General features: G+C 47.9%; 4 protein-coding genes across 9 annotated transcripts; 2 read left to right on the forward strand and 2 right to left on the reverse strand.

Moving 5' to 3' along the window:
* Positions 1-766: 766 nt before the first annotated feature.
* Positions 767-2,627, reverse strand: LOC6736353 (protein phosphatase PTC7 homolog). The gene has a single exon (XM_002083193.4). The coding sequence runs from the start codon at positions 2,316-2,318 to the stop codon at positions 1,353-1,355; it is 966 nt and encodes a 321-aa protein (XP_002083229.1). The 5' UTR covers positions 2,319-2,627; the 3' UTR covers positions 767-1,352.
* Positions 2,628-2,853: 226 nt separating this feature from the next.
* On the forward strand, positions 2,854-10,585 carry LOC6736354 (DENN domain-containing protein 5B). Of its 2 annotated transcripts, XM_016170624.3 has the most exons (15): positions 2,854-3,004; positions 3,296-3,749; positions 3,805-3,914; positions 4,504-4,916; positions 4,976-5,265; positions 5,328-6,408; positions 6,524-6,730; positions 7,430-7,607; positions 7,666-8,005; positions 8,069-8,198; positions 8,256-8,506; positions 8,583-8,728; positions 8,795-8,913; positions 8,980-9,362; positions 9,421-10,585. In XM_016170624.3, exons 2-15 carry the CDS (start codon positions 3,476-3,478, stop codon positions 9,840-9,842), a joined length of 4,344 nt encoding a protein of 1,447 aa, XP_016029840.1. In that variant the 5' UTR covers positions 2,854-3,004; positions 3,296-3,475; the 3' UTR covers positions 9,843-10,585. The 2 variants fall into 2 exon arrangements, with proteins under 2 accessions (XP_016029840.1, XP_016029841.1); XM_016170625.3 differs by lacking the exons at positions 7,430-7,607; positions 7,666-8,005; positions 8,069-8,198; ... (3 more) ...; positions 8,980-9,362; positions 9,421-10,585 and adding an exon at positions 7,210-7,420.
* A 4-nt stretch (positions 10,586-10,589) lies between these two features.
* LOC6736355 (Golgi-associated plant pathogenesis-related protein 1) lies at positions 10,590-11,797 on the reverse strand. 3 transcript variants are annotated; one of them, XM_002083195.3, is made up of 4 exons: positions 11,436-11,594; positions 11,254-11,385; positions 10,950-11,185; positions 10,590-10,883 (listed from the first exon to the last, which is right to left on the reverse strand). In XM_002083195.3, the coding sequence occupies exons 1-4, from the start codon at positions 11,472-11,474 to the stop codon at positions 10,634-10,636; spliced, it is 657 nt and encodes a 218-aa protein (XP_002083231.1). In that variant the 5' UTR covers positions 11,475-11,594; the 3' UTR covers positions 10,590-10,633. The 3 variants fall into 3 exon arrangements, with proteins under 3 accessions (XP_002083231.1, XP_016029842.1, XP_016029843.1); XM_016170483.2 differs by having other exon boundaries at positions 11,433-11,581; XM_016170484.3 differs by lacking the exon at positions 10,590-10,883 and having other exon boundaries at positions 11,043-11,202; positions 11,433-11,797.
* A 26-nt stretch (positions 11,798-11,823) lies between these two features.
* Positions 11,824-19,052, forward strand: LOC6736356 (choline-phosphate cytidylyltransferase A). Of its 3 annotated transcripts, none has more exons than XM_016170628.3 (4): positions 11,824-12,091; positions 16,505-17,079; positions 17,297-17,620; positions 17,682-19,052. In XM_016170628.3, exons 2-4 carry the CDS (start codon positions 16,585-16,587, stop codon positions 18,435-18,437), a joined length of 1,575 nt encoding a protein of 524 aa, XP_016029846.1. In that variant the 5' UTR covers positions 11,824-12,091; positions 16,505-16,584; the 3' UTR covers positions 18,438-19,052. The 3 variants fall into 3 exon arrangements, with proteins under 3 accessions (XP_016029846.1, XP_016029844.1, XP_016029847.1); XM_016170626.1 differs by lacking the exon at positions 11,824-12,091 and adding an exon at positions 15,708-15,984; XM_016170629.3 differs by lacking the exons at positions 11,824-12,091; positions 16,505-17,079 and adding an exon at positions 17,126-17,232.
* The last annotated feature ends 11 nt before the right edge of the window (positions 19,053-19,063 follow it).

The raw sequence follows: 19,063 nt of genomic DNA on the forward strand, positions 1-19,063 counted from the left end.
TTTACATTTGTTATTGTAAATTAAATAACGCAGTTTATTTATATTTTTCAAGGTAGCTCAACACTTTTGGAAATGTATATCTTTTATTTTAATACTAACTTAATCTGCATTCCCTGACAATTTAAATATTTTCACATTTATTAAAATAAATAATGATTTGTTACGTAAGCTTACGTGTTACGTAAGCTTTTCTGTTATGTTAGTTATTGTGACTCGTATTATTCGTCACAAAATTTGAACTTCCGAACATTTGGGGCAACCGATGCTTTCGTCACTAGACTCCTTCCATTTCAGCGGGGATTTGGTGCTATTGACTGACATTTTTTTGGAATCTATGAAGCCTTTTAAATTACCCGCTAGTTTAGCCAAACGTTTACATATTTTACAAACTGGCGAATATCTTTGCTTATTGAAATATAAGTTTCATATCCATATATATTTTGCAGCTTTATGTTTATATATGTAGTCAGTCTGCGTCACAGAAGCGCAATCGATTTATTTCAGATAAGAAAGCCGAATACCTTTTGTAATTAAAAATGTAATTTCATCTATACTTCTGGAGGAAAATGATTGTTACATCGCATTAAAAATAGACACCCCCACGCTAATCAGTTTGCCCGCTGCTGAATCTATCAATTTCCATCTTTCTGCCCATGAGTTAATCTAAGCAATTAGAACGTTCTATTTAAGTTTTCCGTACATCTTTATTGTTTATTCGGTTATTTGGTTAATGAATTTATCACGAAGTGACTACAAGTTGCGTTCGTTGTTTTTCATTGAATAATTTTTATTGGGTCGCAAATATCAGTGAGTACATTTCGACAAAAATTGTTTAAAGACAGTTCGTTCGCCCGCGTAAATGGCTAATCCTCCGTCCTCAGTCAGATAGCTGCACTCGACTCGCTCCATTCCGGGTCCACCATCCATCCACCTTCCACCATCCGGACCCCGGACTCGTATTTATGATCCTCGGCGTCGGGGATTGTTTCGCAATCGGTTGTTTGTTTATTGTTTGTGGTGATTAGAACGCCACTGACGACAGAGATCGCCAGATCGGGCAGATAATTCGCATTCTCTACTTATAGCGAGGGTTATGTGTACAATCGAGGCGTGGGTCGCTCACCAGGATGCGTCGAAGTCGATTCGTCGGTTCGAAAATGAGTTTGCTCGTATATATGTAACTAACAATGCAAAGGGTCAAAGGGTCGTCGTCCTCGTCAATCACAATCTCAATCTCAACATGCAGCTTAAACGGTAGACAGAACCACGAAACGGGCTCCTAAAGCTAACTAAACACGTACGGACTACAAGTAAACGTTAATCACTAGGGAGGATGGGCTGGAGCACCACTCTCACATCGCCACGGTGGCCAGGACAACGGTGATGTCGTCCGGCTTGCCGCCACGCGCCTGAATGTTATTCCTCCTGGCGCTGAGGGCGAAGGGCGAGAGGAACTCGCTGTTGAGGGACAGGGTGCGCGCCATCAGCGCCAGGCTGTTGGCCGTCATCTGCAGCTTGACGGGATCGCGTTCGCCCTCCACCTCGCTGAGCACCTGCAGCATCAGATCCTCGGGCACGTTGTCGAACACTCCGTCGGTTGCAATGAGAATCACGTCGCCATCCCGCACCGGAAAGCTCATCGTGTCCGCCGACTCAGGGCTGTCGCTGAGGACATTGGGCCCATGTCCCGGCGGCGGCAATGACAGTTGGAAGGGTGTGTTGAAATAGTGCTGCTGCTCCTCGGACTTGTGAACCACCTGGCCTTCGCGCACCACAACGAAGCCGCTGTCGCCGATGTTGGCCGTGTGCACGGTGCTCGTCTCACGGTTGAGGATCAGGACGCAGGCGGTGCTGCTGCCCAGTATGGGCTTCTTCTGCTCCATCAGCTCGCAGTAGCTGTAGGCCAGCAGGTTGACTGGTCGTTGGGGATTGAAGTGGCTGCACTGCACCAACCGCTCGCAGGTGCGCATCAGGAACGATGAAAACTCTCCGGGATCGATGCCATAGCTTCGCCAGCCGCCCACGCCGTCGGCCACGCCCATGACATCGGCACTGGCGGTGGAGGCCTTGAACCATGAGTCCTCGCCGTACTTTCCCGGCTTGTACTTGTGTCGCAGGTTGTCCTTGGCGAAGCCGCACACCACCGACACGAAACGGGGTCGTGGGGCGCCCGAGGATCCTGCTACCGCTCCCGACTTGGTGGCCCCCTTGGCTGCTGCACCACCTCCGCCGCCCGTGGCCGTTTCCAGGAGCGTGGAGAAGCTGCTGCGCAGGGCGCGAGAGATCGCACGCGAGGTCCAGCTGAGTGACGAGTGCATCGCCCAGAACTCGTGGTCTCGTGCTCTCAATCAATCAAATCAATCGCATGTGGGGGGGTGTCGGATTTGGATTCGTTTTATTCGTTTGTTGCGACGTCGGAGTGCTCCTCCTTGGCGTTCACTCCTACACGCCACTCCTCCGCACTCGTTTTTTCCGGTGCAAAACTCCTGTCTCGACGGGGCACACAATTTACGTTCCAATTAAATGCGAAATGTTATGTGATGAAGTGATACACTTTTTCTCGTCAGGTCGCGATCCGGTTCAGAACTGGTTCAGCGCTGGCTGCTTGCTGGTTCTCCACCCCAACTCTCCGCTCCTGAACTGGGTTTGAAACCATATACACCCTATTGCCATAGCGGTATTTTCGGAACCAGTACGATTTCTTATATACAGAATTTTAAATCTGTATCCAACTGTGTATATATCGAAATAGTTGGTAAAACATGCAACTTTACTTATTGTTTTAAACAAAACATATTGTTTTATGCAATTGATTTATGCATTGGTATTTTAAAGAAAGCCCTTTATGCTTTTAGTTGATTTATTATAACGGTCATTTTCGTTTGGGTTTCTCTTCCTTACACCGCCTGGTCACACTGGCGACCAAAGTAGTTTGTTTTTGCCAAAAAAACTCAGGTCTGCTCCACTCCGCGATATTTGTTTGCCCAGCTGGTCTTTGTTGTTGGTAGGTCCAAACAAACACGCAGCCAGTGTTAACCCAGTTTTTGGGCTAGTGATTGCTGCAGCTCCCACGACCCAGCAGCGGGTTAAATCTAACAGTGTAATAGGGAAAGAGGTTGAACGAGGAGAGTGTTGTGTTATTGGTGGTGGACGTGGGCAACGACATTGGCATAGAAAATTTTGCATACTCTCTCCTTCGCACACGCACACCTTCGTCGAAAGTGTAAAAATAAAACAAACAAGTAAAAATAGCACTTGGCTTTTTGTTGTGCCTAAAGTTGTACGTATTTTGCAGACGGAAATTGATTGGTTGTGTAAATTGGAAAGTGCACGAAATCGCGAGCGCATAACGGTACATGTATACACACACAAGCAGCACACGCACACACATGGAGGCAGTGCTTTTTGTTTGATGTCCCATTTGGCGGATTAAAGACAAAGAGAGAGAGACAGAGAAACGGAGGAGGAGGACGCGATGACCACACGGGAGAATGTGGTGTCCAGTCGCCTGTCCAAGTTGATGCTCAGCAGCGGGAGTGGAAATGGCAGCGGAAGTGGCCCCAACATCCAGGTGGCTCCATCCTCCACCCTGGTGCAATCTCCCACCTCGCCCGGAGAGCAGTCCCAGTCCCAGTCCGAGCTGAACCAACTGAAGCGGGATGCGGATCCGCAGTTCTCGCGCTTCGCCGACTACTTTGTGATATGTGGACTGGATCTGGACACGGGTCTCGAACCAGATCGCTTTGCGGGTAAGTGATGAATGCTCACCGAGATTGGGATTAACTTCACATCTACGCCTCTCAGGGGACAACCTACATTGCTCGCCGCTGGATCGCGCCTACAAGAGCAAGCCTTTGGCCCATTATCCCGAGAATGTGCCCTGGAATCCCTTCGATGCCCACGGCATATGCATGGTAATCATAAAGACTGTTTGAAGTCACTCCCTAGCCATCTTAGGGTGGGTCGGTTAAAGTCGATAAGATAACGTACGATAGGCTAAACTATTTAAATTGGTCCCTTCATGCTTATTCCCAAACACACAGCAGTTTGATGAATAATTAGGTCAGAGAATGATTTATTGCCATCTGTCAATGGATTCAGGTCAGACAATGTGAATTTTTAAATGTTTTTCGTTTTTACGCAAATTTTATTAATTTTTATGAGCAACCATAACGCATTGCATAGTAATTGTAGAACTAAAGCATAGAAAAACTTATATCTTGCGAATGACCGAGCCACCCTAATCCATATTCATGTCTAATTGAGCTCAATTGGCTGCCCTTTCGGTGGAAATTCATGCTTGGCTAGCCAGTTCATTGATACACTCGCCGCGAGTTGCTGTGAGCGAAGCACTTATAATTGATGCCACGAATACGACAGCGTCACCACCCCTCTACCGATAAACCTTATCTCGGGCATCTGGGCATGTGTTCGAATGAATGGATTTTATTTATGCCCGCCACTTGAGATCGAGAACTCACCCCCGCCATTTGTCATCCACAGCTCTCACTACCGCAGGGACTGCGCTTCCGCACCCAGAAACATAGCATCGAACCCCGCTTCCACTCGTTTGCCACGACACGAGAGGATGGAAAGCGGTGCTATGGGTTCAGCCTGGTGTTCTACGAGGAAATTCGGAACCGTAACATTTGCGGGGCCATTCACACGCTGCAGAGCATGTTCATCACGGAGCTCTCCAATGGCCAGCAGACGCATTCTCTCAGTCGGGTGAAACAGGATGGTCCGGTCAGCCGGTCACTGCCAAGGCACTTTAAGGTGGCCGGACAGGCGCCGCAGTCTGCACAAAGTTACTACGACATCAACAAGGACAAGTTGTACGTGGCGAAGAGCATCACTCTGATATGCCAGGCTCCGTACGCCTTTGCCGCTCAGATGTTTCTTAAGAATCTGTACAGGTAAGTGAGATATAAAAGGAGAATCCCTGTACTTAATTTAGCTACCTCTTATTACCTAGATGTCTTCCTCGGCAGCCTGGTGCTGGTATCAGCTTGGAGTCCTACGTATACAATATACTCTACGAGGTTATGCTGCCGCAACCGGGCAAGTCCATCCGGGTTTACCTGCCTCCCACAGAGCCGCATCTGCCACCCATTGCTTTGATTCTTCAGCGTCCGCTTCTAGCTACCGAGTTGCCTCTGCTTGACTTTCCGCTCAGGCTGCTTTTCAAGTACCTGGGTGTGGAGTGTGTCATACAGCTGCTGACGTGCGTGCTCTTAGAGAATCAGGTCCTGCTCCGGTCCACAGGTCAGAACTTGCAATACTGGAAATACGGAACATATGCTATAACCTTTTCATTTCCACTGCAGACTATCAAAGACTTATGATCGTGGGTGAGTGCATTACCTCGCTGCTGTTCCCGTTCGTGTGGCCGCACGTGTACGCTCCCATTTTGCCGGCCGCCCTGCACCACTTTCTGGATGCACCAGTGCCCTTTGTGATGGGATTACATGCTGAGTGCGAAGCGGCTCACAAGATCGGCAGCGAGGCAACACTATGCTTCGTGGACATTGACAAGAAGCACATCCAGCTGCCCGAGGAGCTTCCAGTCTTTCCTCACAAGGTGGATTTTATGGCCGAAATTGGTTCGGTGCTGGACAAGTTCGAGATCGAGCGAGACCGTGACCAGGAGCCTAGTTTCCGAAACGGCTATGTGGGCAGAGGAGCCGGAGGAGGAGTTTCCGTATCTGGAAGTAGCGGAGCAGGTGGTGTCGATGCCATGATCTCCAGCTGCACCCTGCCCACCGGATTGCAAGCAGCACGACGAAGTAAGGAGCGCTTTCAGCAGATGCAGGAGACCGTCTATACTCTGTCGGGATCGCCGGGCGGAGGCGTTGTGGATTACCAACCGCTTATAGCTCATCCATCGCGAATCGATCATGTGCCACGGATCGCTGACTTTCTGCGTAGGAAGGGGGGTATCAGGGGAGCTGGCTCTCCGGTGGGTAGTCCCACCGTCTCGCTCTCTTCCTCGCCGGTTGGCATCTACCACGACGTAGACGCAGTGGACGCCACCATGCCAGTCAGTTCTCGTCGCGCAGAGAAACAAAAACTGAGCCCTGTGGATCAGTACTACCAGGACCTGCGCATCAACAACTCGGTGCGGGAGATCTTCCTCAACCGATTCGTGCACATGTTCCATGCCTACGAGTACTTTGTGATCTACCCAAATCAGGCTCGAGACGAATGGATCTCAAACCGTGAGACTTTGCAGAACTTCGACAAATCCTCGTTTCTGTCCGACCAGCCGGAGCATCATCGCGCGTTTCTTTCGCGCTTCCTTGAATCTCAGATGTTTGCCACCCTAATCGACAACAAGATCCTGGCTATGTGGGAGTCGCAGCCCGATGAACAGCTCCAGCTGTTCGATCAGCGCGTGAAATTGCTGAGGTAAGTCGTTAAAGTGCTAACCGCTCTATTACTTATGGTTGATGGCCAGAAACTTACTACCACCATAACAATGCAGTACACTAACGATTTTTCTTGTTGCATTCGAACATTCCAGGCGACGACACGGGGAAAACATGATTGCCGCCACCAGCTACGAGCCGTGCGTGCTCAGCCAGGACTCGCAGCAGGGCTTCGAGAAGCGGCTCAACTGCATCGACATCGAAGTGACGCCTCCCAGCGAAATTCTGGCCAACCGAGCGGCCTACTTCCGCAGCTTTCCGCTGCTCGAGAAGGGCGTGCTCAACCAGGAGTGCGCCTCGAGGTAGTTGCCCTAGTCGCCTAGTTCCCACAGCTTCCTGTTCTTGTATAGTTAGTCGTAGAGCACGTCCTGCTTTGAGACCAACCACCAGTCCCCATCCCTAACCCCCGCACTCATCCTATAACCGAAATCCCCGCCGGGGATAAGTGTACCTTGGTCCTAGAAAGGCCGACAAACGTTTGATATTACCTAAATGTTAGTTATAGATACCATAGTCTCCTAGCTGTACGTAGATGTATATCATGTACCTTTGTTAGCTCAAATTAGATCAAATCGAATCAAGTAGCGCGTTTTACACTGGATACTCCCTTCCGTTGGCATCATACTTTTATTTCTATTTCTATTCGTATTCGTATTGTTTCTCTTAGTGCATACCACTTAACAATAAATTCTGCATTCTCCAATCGTTAACCGAGACTCTTCTTTTCGTTTGTTTTGTTTCGTTCTCCCGCCGTAAATTGCACCGCATGCACCGCCCACAGCTCACCGCCTGCTCCACCTCCACCCGGTCACCCATCCAGCCCATCCTCCAGCCCCCTTCGAAGTCCCCACTAATCCGCTGTCTCTTTATTCTCGTTCGAAATTCAAACTAAACTCAAACCGATCTTCAAACTCATTCGCGCTAACATCCATCAAACAACCAACCTCAACCAAATACCGTATCCGAATCCGCCTCCGATTCCGCATCCGAATCCCCAACAGAGGCAACAGCCTGCGACGGGTAAAGAACGGCAACAAGTGGCGGGCCCGGGAGATCTCGCTGGACCAGAAGCCTGGCTCGAATGCCATCAACCGCCTGTCGGCGAACCTGACCACGGCGGACGTGAGTCCGGCTCTAATCGCCCAGGCGAACTGGACGTTTGTGGAGCGACTGCTGAAGGTGTGTTTCGGATAATAAGGTATTGAATAGAACTATGCTTATGTTTGCCTAATTGTAGGACATAAAATCGAAGACCAAGCGGATGCTGCTGGAAAAAATGGGTAACGAGGCAGTGGCGCTGGGCCTCAAAGGCGACGGCATTGAGGAGAACACCTTGATAGCCAGCATGTGCGATTTGCTGGAGAAGATCTGGTCGCACGGCCTGCAGAACAAGCAGGGTAAATCCGCTCTGTGGGCCCATTTGCTGGCCTATCTCGAGATGCAGGAGTCCCGCGGTGCTGGCGACAGCTCAGGAGCAGAGCAGACGCCACCGGTGTCCAGCAGTCCGGGCAGCAAGATGACCATAGCCACAGCATCGCCCGCTCTCGCCTGGAACGCAATGCGCAAGCGCATGGACTGTAAGTGGAGTTTGTGTTGCAATTAATAATTTGTATATTTCAATGTTTAATCTCTATCGTTAGATCTCTCCACATTCCAAACGGACTTCGACAGCCCGCCCAGTCCGAATCGCAGTCGATCGCGAGATCGCAACAAATTCGTGGGCCTGGAGCAGCTGTGCCCACTTCCCGAGTCCCTGGAGTTCGATGTGAAGTAAGTAGCAAATCAAGGAATCTGCCTTACTAAGTCACCAAATACTTGCTCCTGTAGAAATGTGCTGGCCATGGCGGATATCAAGACGCATATTGGCTATACCCGCGCCTGGGTTCGCCTGTCGCTGGAGAAGAAGCTGCTGTCCAGGCACTTTCGTACCCTGCTCTCGGATGAGGCTCTGCTGCGATCTCTGTACAAGCGATCGGCCTTCTTGCGCTGCGAGGAGGAGAAGGAACAGTTTCTCTACCATCTGCTCACTTTGAACACGGTGGACTACTTCAGCTTTACCAACATCTACCCCACGACGAGTAGGTCACGCTAGCAGTCCAATATATTGCCTGTGCTCACACTCCTCTTGGTTTCGCATTCCCTTCCCACCCACAGAGCTGCCCTACCGCGTCGTGATCTTCCCCTCCCGCAAGTACGGCTCCTACCACACCTCCAGCAACGTCTGGATCATGGTCTCGGGCACCATGAATGAGACGCAACGGGTGCCCGTGCCGAAAGGATCCTTGGAGTTCATCTTCCACGTAAGCTTTTAGTTCGAGCATCAAAAATTTTAGATAACCACCTATTGAATTCCCTTTCATTTGCAGTACAAGAACCTTGGCCTACTGACAACCATGCGCATTGGACACGACAACTCAGGACCCAGCCACAAGTGGCTGGTTGAGCAGGTGGTGATGCGCAATGAGGTCACCGGCCACACCTACAAGTGAGCTAACAGCAAGTCGTTCAAACATGGGCTATGAGTAACACAATATTTCCTTAACCCAAAAAGATTCCCCTGTGGACGCTGGCTGGGCCGTGGCGTGGATGACGATTCCACGGAGCGCCTGCTGGTGGGCCAACGTGTTTCGACGAACGCGAAGAATGCAGAGCTGGTTCCTGGATCTGATACGCGCACCCCTCCTCGGACGCGAAGCCCCAGTGTGCAGCGCCAGGAGACACTGGCGCCCTCAGAGATTCAACACCAGCTGGGCAACTGCGTCAACGTGCTGGTCAAATGGCATTACAAACCCAGCCGGGATCGGGATGTGGGCACACTGACCAACCTGCTGTGCGGAGACGATGGTTTGGTCAAGTGCCTGGAGCAGGTTTTCCTCTGCGGCTTTCGGTCGGCGCGATTCTTTGGACGAAATCTGTACATCTGGGACTATTTCAGTAAGACACATAGACTTTAAATAGGGCTTTAAATTTCTGAAACCTTTTACCATTACAGCCAAAATCAAGGAGCTGTTTGAACACAATCTGCAGATGGAGCTGGATGACTCATCCTCTAGCCTAGACTCCTCGTTTAGCAATGGAAGCGGCAGCGGAGGAAACAGCCTGCAACGTCGGGAAATCTCCAACATTTGGCGTTTGTACGTACAGCTCATGGACGAGATCAACGGCACGGCACTCGGCAAGGACGGCAAATTCCAGCTGCTGATCTGCCTGAGCCTGCGGGAGCACCTGCTGACGCGTCTGATAAAGCCAATGGCTCTGACCAAGGTGACGCACGAGATGTACGAGGAGGAGAGCTTCCTTAGGCGTCGCAACCTCCTCACCTTTCTCATCCAAATCCTTGAGCCGCTGGACGACTGCCACATCGTGCTGGAAAACTCAATCACACAGGGCATTCGCATCGCGTCCCAATGCTGAGGATCGGATGCAATACCGCTCCCAATGCAATACTCACGCCACATCTCACCCACGGACATTTGCAACCAGTGACCTAGAGAATACTCACATACATATGCTCTTGAGGAATCTCGTAACTCTCGAATTCGTTGTTAGCTTTTAATACGAAGCGGAGGAACTTCTGCCCCTTATTACACCTATTTCTAGTTCTAACTATAATCCCAAGCCTAGCCACTAACCACTTGCCATTCGACCCGACAGCTTGCCAAGAAACCAAGTCAAACGCTGAACGTTTTAGGGGGATGGATGCCAGTCCCGGGAACACTGAAGCCAAAGTTTAACAAAATTCCTTGTCATCGACGCAATCGAATTTTAAAGACATTTACTGTGCAATTAAGACGTTTACTATAACAAATTCTAAAATGTTGTTCAAAAATCTCCATATATTTGAAGCGTATGCGTGTGTGTAGCTTAGTAGATAAGGTGTCCCAATCCGAAACCGAATCCAGTCAATTATCCTGAGTTCCATTTTTAACGGTAGCTTTTAGTTTAGTTGATTTTACCAAAGAATCTTTGTTTTTTATTACGACCAACTTATGGCGTATATTTGTATATTATTATATTTTGGTACTTGAGTGAGTGAAATGAGATTAACCCAAAGGTGTTTATGTTATAATCCAGCTTTATTTTTACACTTTAGCCAAACACGTTTGCAGACACTACCTTAAGACCCTGAAAGTCAATAAATACAAATACGCAATTGACATATACGCTTACAAGTATGGCATTTACTTCGAATAGCGCTGGAAAATTTACAAAATTCTGGAAGTTCCGCACAGATATAAATTTAATAAGGTCGTTACGAAAGATAGCCAGTTACCAAAAATGTTGTGGACGCCATTGCGAGCAAATGTTATGCGAACTGTGGACTCAGACCCGTGGTCACCGCTAATGTGTTCCGTATCCCAAAACGTTGTCGGTCGCTTGGGAACATTGGACGCCATCTCTTCCAAAACGTTTCCAGGAGGAGCATACCTCACTACTAGGTATCGCGTTTCTTGTCTGCGGAAGACGCAATTATCTTGCACTTCGTCTTGCCATGGAGGAGTAATTTTATCAGATACTCACATTCTCCCTAGTCCAACGCCAAGCCTGGTGGAGGCGTTCCATATCATGGCCGTAAACCTGTAATACTTTGTGTTCTCGGCGAAGCCTCGGTAATGAAACCAAATTCGAACACATTCCCTAGGTAAGGCATCCCGGAAAACGCACACGACTTGAATGTGCTTGCCCGTTATTGGGCCCGTTGCGTATAGGTATTCCAAGTAGTTCTCTGTGTAAACACCATCATTCCTGACTATTTCCTAGAGGACGATGGAGACTGTTCAATTTTAAGTAATTTAGGTATGTATACAGAGGCCGAAAGACTTGCCTCAGCGTATTCTGAACACTCTGTACAGAGATCTTCGTCCAGAACCATCGGCTGATTTCCGTACTTGGCCCTCCTTCGATTGTGCGCCTCCAGGATTAGGGAACGAAGACCTATGCCGAATGTCTGGTTGCACTAAAGGGAAAGGGGTTCTCAGATTGAAGAAAAATATTAGATCGTACTACCTCGATGGCGATTAAAAACAAAATAATTTTTATGCTCATTGCTTGTTACTTATTTTGCAGAAAGATTTTCCAGAATATGACAACATTCACATAGTATTATTAAATACGCAAGGCTTATTGAAACTTCATTAATATGATTAACAATTTCGAGAAAACATGACGTGAATGAACATGTTACGTTTGTGCCGCAAAAGGTAGGTTTACGATTCATAACCAGTTTTATTTTTTGATTACTATTAAATGTAATTTAAATTTTAAAATTTATTATGATTCTAAAATCTTTTAAATTGAATTTTATTGAATTTTTAAACTATTTCGATAACTGTTTAAAGTTCATTCATTCCACGACCCAAAACCGTGACAGTATTCGATAAGATATCGGTCTCCCCATCTCCATCATCGATGGTATCGAAATGGAACTGAGTGCGCTTCCACCTCTAAGAACTTTTGTTCCCTAGCGTTATTCGAAATTGTGTTTGTGCCCGACGAACAACAAACGAATTGTTAACAGGCCGAGTGGAGTGACTTGTGGTCCGCGTTTCGTGTGTGTGTCATTCCAGCCGAAAACCAAGATTAGCTTCGACAAGCTGAGAAAAGAAGGGAGCAGCTCCAATCGATAATCGAAAGAACCGTTCCGAGTTGGAAGAAATTGGAAAGTAAGTGGAGAGTGGAAACTATTTTGGTTCGGTGCGTTTTTTCAATGCGGGTCACTGGGAAATGCAGACACATTCACGGTGCCGAGCGGATGACGTGAGCAGAAGGGAGAGAGAGCGAAAGCTTGTTCTCTTTCTTTTCTTCAGAGGCCGAATGTGCGTTTTGGATTCTGGCTCCTCAAGGCTTGTTTACATAATCACCGTCTCCTGCTCTGCTCTGCTCTGTTTATTCCCCGCGACGAACAGCTGCTGCGCTGCCACCGCTTATCGATTTTTTCCGTCTCGCTTTTTGCAGCCGGCAAGACGACGCCATTAATTGGCCGTCGCCACGTCATGCTTGTCGTATGATTTTTCGCGTCGGAACTTGCAGCAGGTGAACACCCGCCTCCACGCCTCCCCTCTCTCTCTATGTCGCTGACAACATCTCGCTCGATGACGCGTCGTTTTGGGGCCGTACTTTGCCCTGCGATCGTACGATTTCCCCAGCGGCAGCGTCATTCCAATGGGGCAAGTGTTAGTCACGCTACGTGCTCCACTTTCCCAAGCGCCTTTTTACCGTTGCGTTGCGTGGTCGCTCTTTTCCAGCCAAACACAACAGAGTGGCGGAGAGCGAGAGAGTGCACGCGCGTGTTTGGAGAGATCACACGCACTATCAGAGTCAGCTGTTTCGGCTGCTCAATGAAATTCGTATTCGGTGCGTAGGTGACTGAGAAAAAGAGACGGACATATACATATTTATATATGTACAAAATAGTGGGCATTGTGCAATTCTTCTAGACAATCTTATCTCCCGCCTTGGAGCCCTAAAGCGCTGTAAATGCTAAGTAGGGTGCCCCAGAAAAACGTGCCAGTGGGTAAACTACAGTTCCTACTCCCAGACCGATAGTTCCCAGAGCATTCTCGCACGTAGCATCCGAAAATCACAGTTGACGTCAACTGATTTTTTCGGCGTATTCCATTAAGTCCATTAGTGATAAGCCCACGCCCCAAGGTTATCAATGCAAATTGCTTGTGTGTACTATTGGAGTACACCCCACGATCAGTCTATAATTGTCCACCGATCGCAGCTTATCAATGGCGAAAGCACTCGTACGCGCGCAGATTTGAATAAACCCGAGGTAGTCTTTGATACTCAGTGGTTTGGGCTCACACCCAGAACTGTACTTTCGACCTTTAGCTGTTGGCCGAAAGCGAACGAACAGCCGAAAGCCAAACTCCAAAATCATCTCTTACTTTGCCGTGAGATTCGCCAAAGTTCTTTGGCCTTTTAGGAAGTGTTAGCCCAGAACTACACGGTGTTTGGTCCAAAGAGTGAAAAACAATAGTTAATTGTATTAAAAAATGTGATTATCTTCTCACGCTCACCGCTTGATCTAATTTAATTTGTCGTACCGAGTGATCTGAACACATCCGGTTTACATGAAAAACGTAACTAAATCATTATATCTCAACCATTAAGGGTCAATTACGGTTACATGTTTAAATTTTCCATTTGTGTAAATGTTTGCAAAGATTTTCTATGTTTTTTGAGTGTTTTTGAGATAATGGAAGTGGTTCCAAGGATTTTATTTAGTTGAGAATACTATTAAACAGCACTTTATGGCCGGCTTCTTCAGAAAAAACTATATTATAGATTTAAGAACATGGCTTCAGATATGTATTGTATATGATTGAAGTAGTAGCAGATAATCACGCGATTTCATTATGATCTTGCTCGTACTTCCACAAATTCCCCGATCGCAGGGTTCGCCTGACCTCCGTCTGAAGAAAATACGTACGATGTGTAGTCCGTAGAAGTGTATTATAATGAAATAAGCCCGTGCTGATAGCGAACTTGGCCCGCCATCCGTTTTGCCAGGCTGGCAAAGATCGGGCGGTGCGATTATCAGACATGCAGGGTGTTTGCCGAGTGCTAACCATAATTAAAGGCGAATTGGTCTTATCGCTGGAAACAGTGAAACACGGCTCGTTTCCGCCAAACGCATTTATCGTGTTTCCAGATACCCGCGATTCGCGATTCGAGTGCAGCGGAAGCGACCGTCAGGCGCAGAAATATTGTTCTTCTCCCAGATAAGTTAGCAGCAGGTATGGGGATCTTATCTCTCACCTGCTTTTAGTGCCCGGCAATTTGGGAATCGATTTTACGGGTTCCACACTTGTCCACTTCAAATGGAAATCTCCCCCGGCTTTGTTTACGTTTGGACTCGCTTCAATGGAGGTGGTTCTTCGTCACCACAGTTTAAAAGCCAAAGTCATTACAGTAGGCACTCGCCAGTGAGATTAGATATGTTTGGCTTGCTTTGCTGTTGCTTAAGATATTTGTTTCCAAAAATCATCGTGATAAGAATTGATTTATTATCGCGCATTGTTAAATCACGAATATTTTTAATCTAAACTGATGTGCCAGTAGTGATTTAAAAAAAGAAACTACGAGTGTCGTCAAGCTGGAAATTGTGAGTCACTACTGCTATGTTTTTCGAAAATAAAGGAACTTCTAATAATTATTAGATTAGGCAATCAATGAAACAACATAACTTTTGTAATTAGTCATATTTTCATGAATTTGAAGAACTGAAAGGTTTCTTATAGCGAGCAGTGACTGTAGATCGTACGACTTTGACTTGTGACGTACGACAGCTGAAGATTGCGAAAGGTGGCCGAAATTCGACTTGGCAACAGAATTAGCATGTTCTGCGGGGAAGGTACAATAAATTCGTTCAATTCCAAACAACGCTTACATCAGATCCGAAATTATTCAGAGATTTTTATGGCTTGAACTTGAACTGAAAGCGGCTGCCAAGTGACTCACGTCTCTTGAACGAAAACCTTGAACACTTCTCCCAAAAACAAGCACCCTGCTCCCCTTTGGAGTCGCCAGGAGGGGCTCCTCCAGATAAGGTATAGAAATCTCTGACGTATTCCCAATGTCAAGAAATATGCCGACGCTATCCACACACATAGATTCATATGTAAATAGGCATGTGTGCCACGATGAATAAACATGGGAAATCGTCTACCTAAAATTATTGTTAGCCACGCACGAGACAGCTGACCGACTGCACAGTGGGCCTATTTACAATATTATCGAAGAAAGCATTTAAAAAATGAGGAATTTATGGTAGTAATATTAATATTTATTATGAACAAATATGCAGTTGCAAGCAAATGCCCCAAAATACGCAATGCTACCTACTTATGTACATATGTGCACATATGACGATCTTGTTTAATTATTTCGCACGCAGCATCGATGTTTTTTGGCACAAAAACTGATTTAGAACGACCTTCGGGAAATTCGTCATTGAAAATTCCCGGTAGCTGAAATATGTACATATGACTTAACCAATCCCAAGTGAAACTTCCTGCGTGCTGCTTTTGCTGGGTGTGCCATGGAGCACGAGAGGATTGGCGCCCAGCTCTCAGGCGGGATTGGGTCATCGTGTCCGGCTCACGTGTTCCATCTGCACTTGTTTACGTAAAGTGCAGCGCCACTCGGAACTAGTTCCGCCCACCCTGCTCTGCTGCCCCCCAGCGCTTCACTTGCTCATCATCCCGCTCCTCTCGAGAGCACTACGTGTCTCTGGCTGTCTATTATTACCGACACCGAGCCGTGTTGTTGTTTACCCGCCGATGTGGTCGCTGTTTCAGTTGCGCTTTTTTTTCTGCGGAATTTCTCTGGTGCGATGCGCGTGGCGAATTGAATCGGCCATTTGGCAATTAAAACTGAAATCGATTTGGCCGTGGCTCAACTTCGAAGAAAAGGGGCGTGGCTGGGGGCGCGGGGTCAGGTGTCACGTGTCGTCAGCACAAAATAGCCCGAACTATTGCCACCCGAGTCATAAATATTTGGGTTAATAAAAAGGGAATATCTGATTACATAAAAAATGGTTTCACAAGCAAGTAATTTTCCAGCGCAAATTTAATTAGCTGCGCGAATGTGTAATATATTTTTGCTTATGCACCAATGCATTAAATGGTATTTCAAAAATAACTTTGTTTATTTCGAATTGTTTACTGCTTTATTGGATTTTATTTATAAATTGCTTGGTAAACAAGTGCAAATGTGTAGATGAAACTAAACAAAAATGCAGCTTGTGTTGGTTCATTAAAGTAAAATTGGTATTCCTTTTTAAGAAAACTAATTAACCCTTTGCTTAAAAGTTAAAAGTTTAAAGTGGTGGAGTAAATGGCAAAGGGGAAGCCCCTAATTTGAATAAAATTCAACGAATGAAAAAATATGATAAATGATGCTTGCAACTACATATAAAAATAACGCAAAGCTAACCAAATTCAAAGAAAAACTTTCTAATTTCATAAGTGTGATGTAAATGTGATGTAAAGAAACGTAGCACACAAAATATGGGAAAGAAATGTAGAGCATTGATAGTAACCAATCTGTTTCTCGATCTCTTCCAGCTGAAAGTCAATTGAATCTCTGTTCCTCCGTCACCGCGTCGCGAAGCCGTTAAAACTGCCGCTCCCAAACATTCGCTGCGATGGCCACCTCATCGATACTCGCCAAAAGCACAATTAACAGCACATCGCCACCGGCCACGCCCAGCAGCAGCGCCTCCCCCGGCTCCACACTGACCACCCGGAAGCGGACCTACGAGATAGCCATTGCCATGCCCTCGTCCACCGCCTCCAGCAGCGCCACAAAGGTAACGGAAGTCCAGGATCAGCGCACAAACAGCCCCGGCAAGTCCAAGAGCCGGCCCGGCCAACTGGAGAGCGTCCTGGTGGTCGGCGAGGGAGCCAGCGAGCCCACTACCTCGGCCACCACCCTGCGGGACAGCACACGCACCATCTCACAGAGCGACGCCGACGATGGCGGCGAAGCAGCGGCCGCCGAGGACCTGCTGCCCCCACAGTCGGATTACCTCAACGGCGTCAAGCGGAAGTACGTCCCGCAGCAGCAGGCGTCGCCGAATCACCGGGTGGTGCCCGCATCCACCTCGCAGCAATTCTTCAGCGGAGCCTCCGATTTTGCTGTAAGTAGTCAAGAGGGAACCTACCTAATGAGTTAGGATGCAAAGATTAGTTTAAATAGTAGCTCAATCGTAGTAGCTGAACTCATTTGAAATCAATGTTCGAGTATATGTCGTATATTTCCGACGATGTGTGATAAGATTGAGAAAGAATGTGTAGGCTAAGGACCCAATCGTCCAGTTGAATGGCCCAACTAATCGGGAACTTTTCTTCCTGCAGACAATTTGCAAGCCGGCGCCCTACTCTCACGACGAGGAGGCCATGCTGGAGCGGGATAGGTGTGACTACACTCAGAGGATCACCTACCAAATGGCCCGCTCCGGACAGACGACCCGCAGGGTGAGGGTCTACGCCGATGGCATCTACGATCTGTTCCACCAGGGCCACGCCCGCCAACTAATGCAGGCCAAGAATATCTTTCCCAACGTGTACTTAATTGTGGGCGTGTGCAACGATGAGCTCACCCACCGCATGAAGGGTCGCACCGTGATGAACGGCTTCGAGCGATACGAGGGAGTGCGTCACTGCCGCTATGTGGACGAGGTATGTTGTGCCCGGCACTGATTAGATCTATCGGTCTATAGCATCTTACTCTGTCTTGCAGATCGTCCAGAATGCGCCATGGACTCTGTCCGATGAATTCATCGCCGACAACAAAATTGACTTTGTGGCCCACGACGACATTCCGTATGTAACCGATGGCATGGACGACATCTATGCTCCTCTCAAGGCGCGCGGCATGTTCGTGGCCACGGAGCGCACTGAGGGCGTGTCCACCTCGGACATCGTGGCCCGGATCGTCAAGGATTACGATCTGTATGTGCGTCGTAATCTCGCCAGAGGCTATTCGGCCAAGGAACTCAATGTGTCGTTCCTGTCCGAGAAGAAGTTCCGGCTGCAGAACAAGATGGACGAGCTGAAGTCGCGCGGCAAGCGCGAGCTGAGCAAGGTGAAGGTGGACATCATCACCAAGTGGGAGGAGAAGTCGCGCGAGTTCATCGACACCTTCCTGCTGCTGTTCGGACGTGAGAACCTGAATCACTTGTGGAACGAGTCGAAGGGCAAGCTTCTGCAGGCACTCAGTCCGCCGGGCAGCCCGTCGGGATCCGTAAACGGTGATGACACGGAGGGCGGCGAGGACTACAGCGAAACTATTGACGAGTACTTGGAAATGGCCGAGAAGTTGAGCGGGGGCAGCGGCAGCGGCAGCAGTGGATCGCTGAACGGCAAACAGAGGCCGAAGCAGAAGCGCTCCTCGCTGGCCCGCCGCAGTTACCAGAGTCTGCAGAGCCGATCACCCGACCTGGAAGCGGATGGGGACGAGGATGCGGATGCGGAGTACGAGCGGCGCAGCGATTGATTCTAGTGCGGGCCAGCCCGATCTTTTCTTCTTCTCTTAATGTCTTTGATGCTATTGTGAATGGACTTGTTTGCAACTAGTTCGACGGCACACTATAGATGCCCCAGGATCGCCACGCAGGCTCCACGAACACACACTTATATTTACTCTAGCCCTAAGTGGTACTGTAATCCCAATGTTTTAGTTGGCACTCGTTCCCCTCCTTCCTCAACTCCACCTGCCCATCTCCATCTGTGAGAATCGAGGGAATCCTGTAGCTAATTCAGTTGTGTGTGTGGGACAAGCAACCACCAACGCGGAAAAGACTCATTTTTGTATTAGGCACTCGGCGGACTGTGCACGAAATCAATCGGCAGTGGCGGCAGATTCAGGTGCCGAAAGTATCTAGAAATATTTATATTAAATTATTTCGCATAACATTAAACTAAGTTAACACACCGCAACCAGAACACCAACCAATATAGAGAAATCCAAACAAATTACGAAATACATTCGGAAAATGCAAAAAAAAGAAAACAAGTAATTAGTAACAGTTGGCAATAGCGGAACTATTGCAAATGCTTTGTTAAATATTTTTTGAAAAATAAACATTGAATCGAAAGGAAATAGAAGTAAGCGAGTGGCTT

The sequence above is a fragment of the Drosophila simulans genome, chromosome 3L (genome assembly GCF_016746395.2).
Source record: "Drosophila simulans strain w501 chromosome 3L, Prin_Dsim_3.1, whole genome shotgun sequence".
In the NCBI taxonomy this organism is placed as follows: Eukaryota; Metazoa; Arthropoda; class Insecta; order Diptera; family Drosophilidae; genus Drosophila; species Drosophila simulans.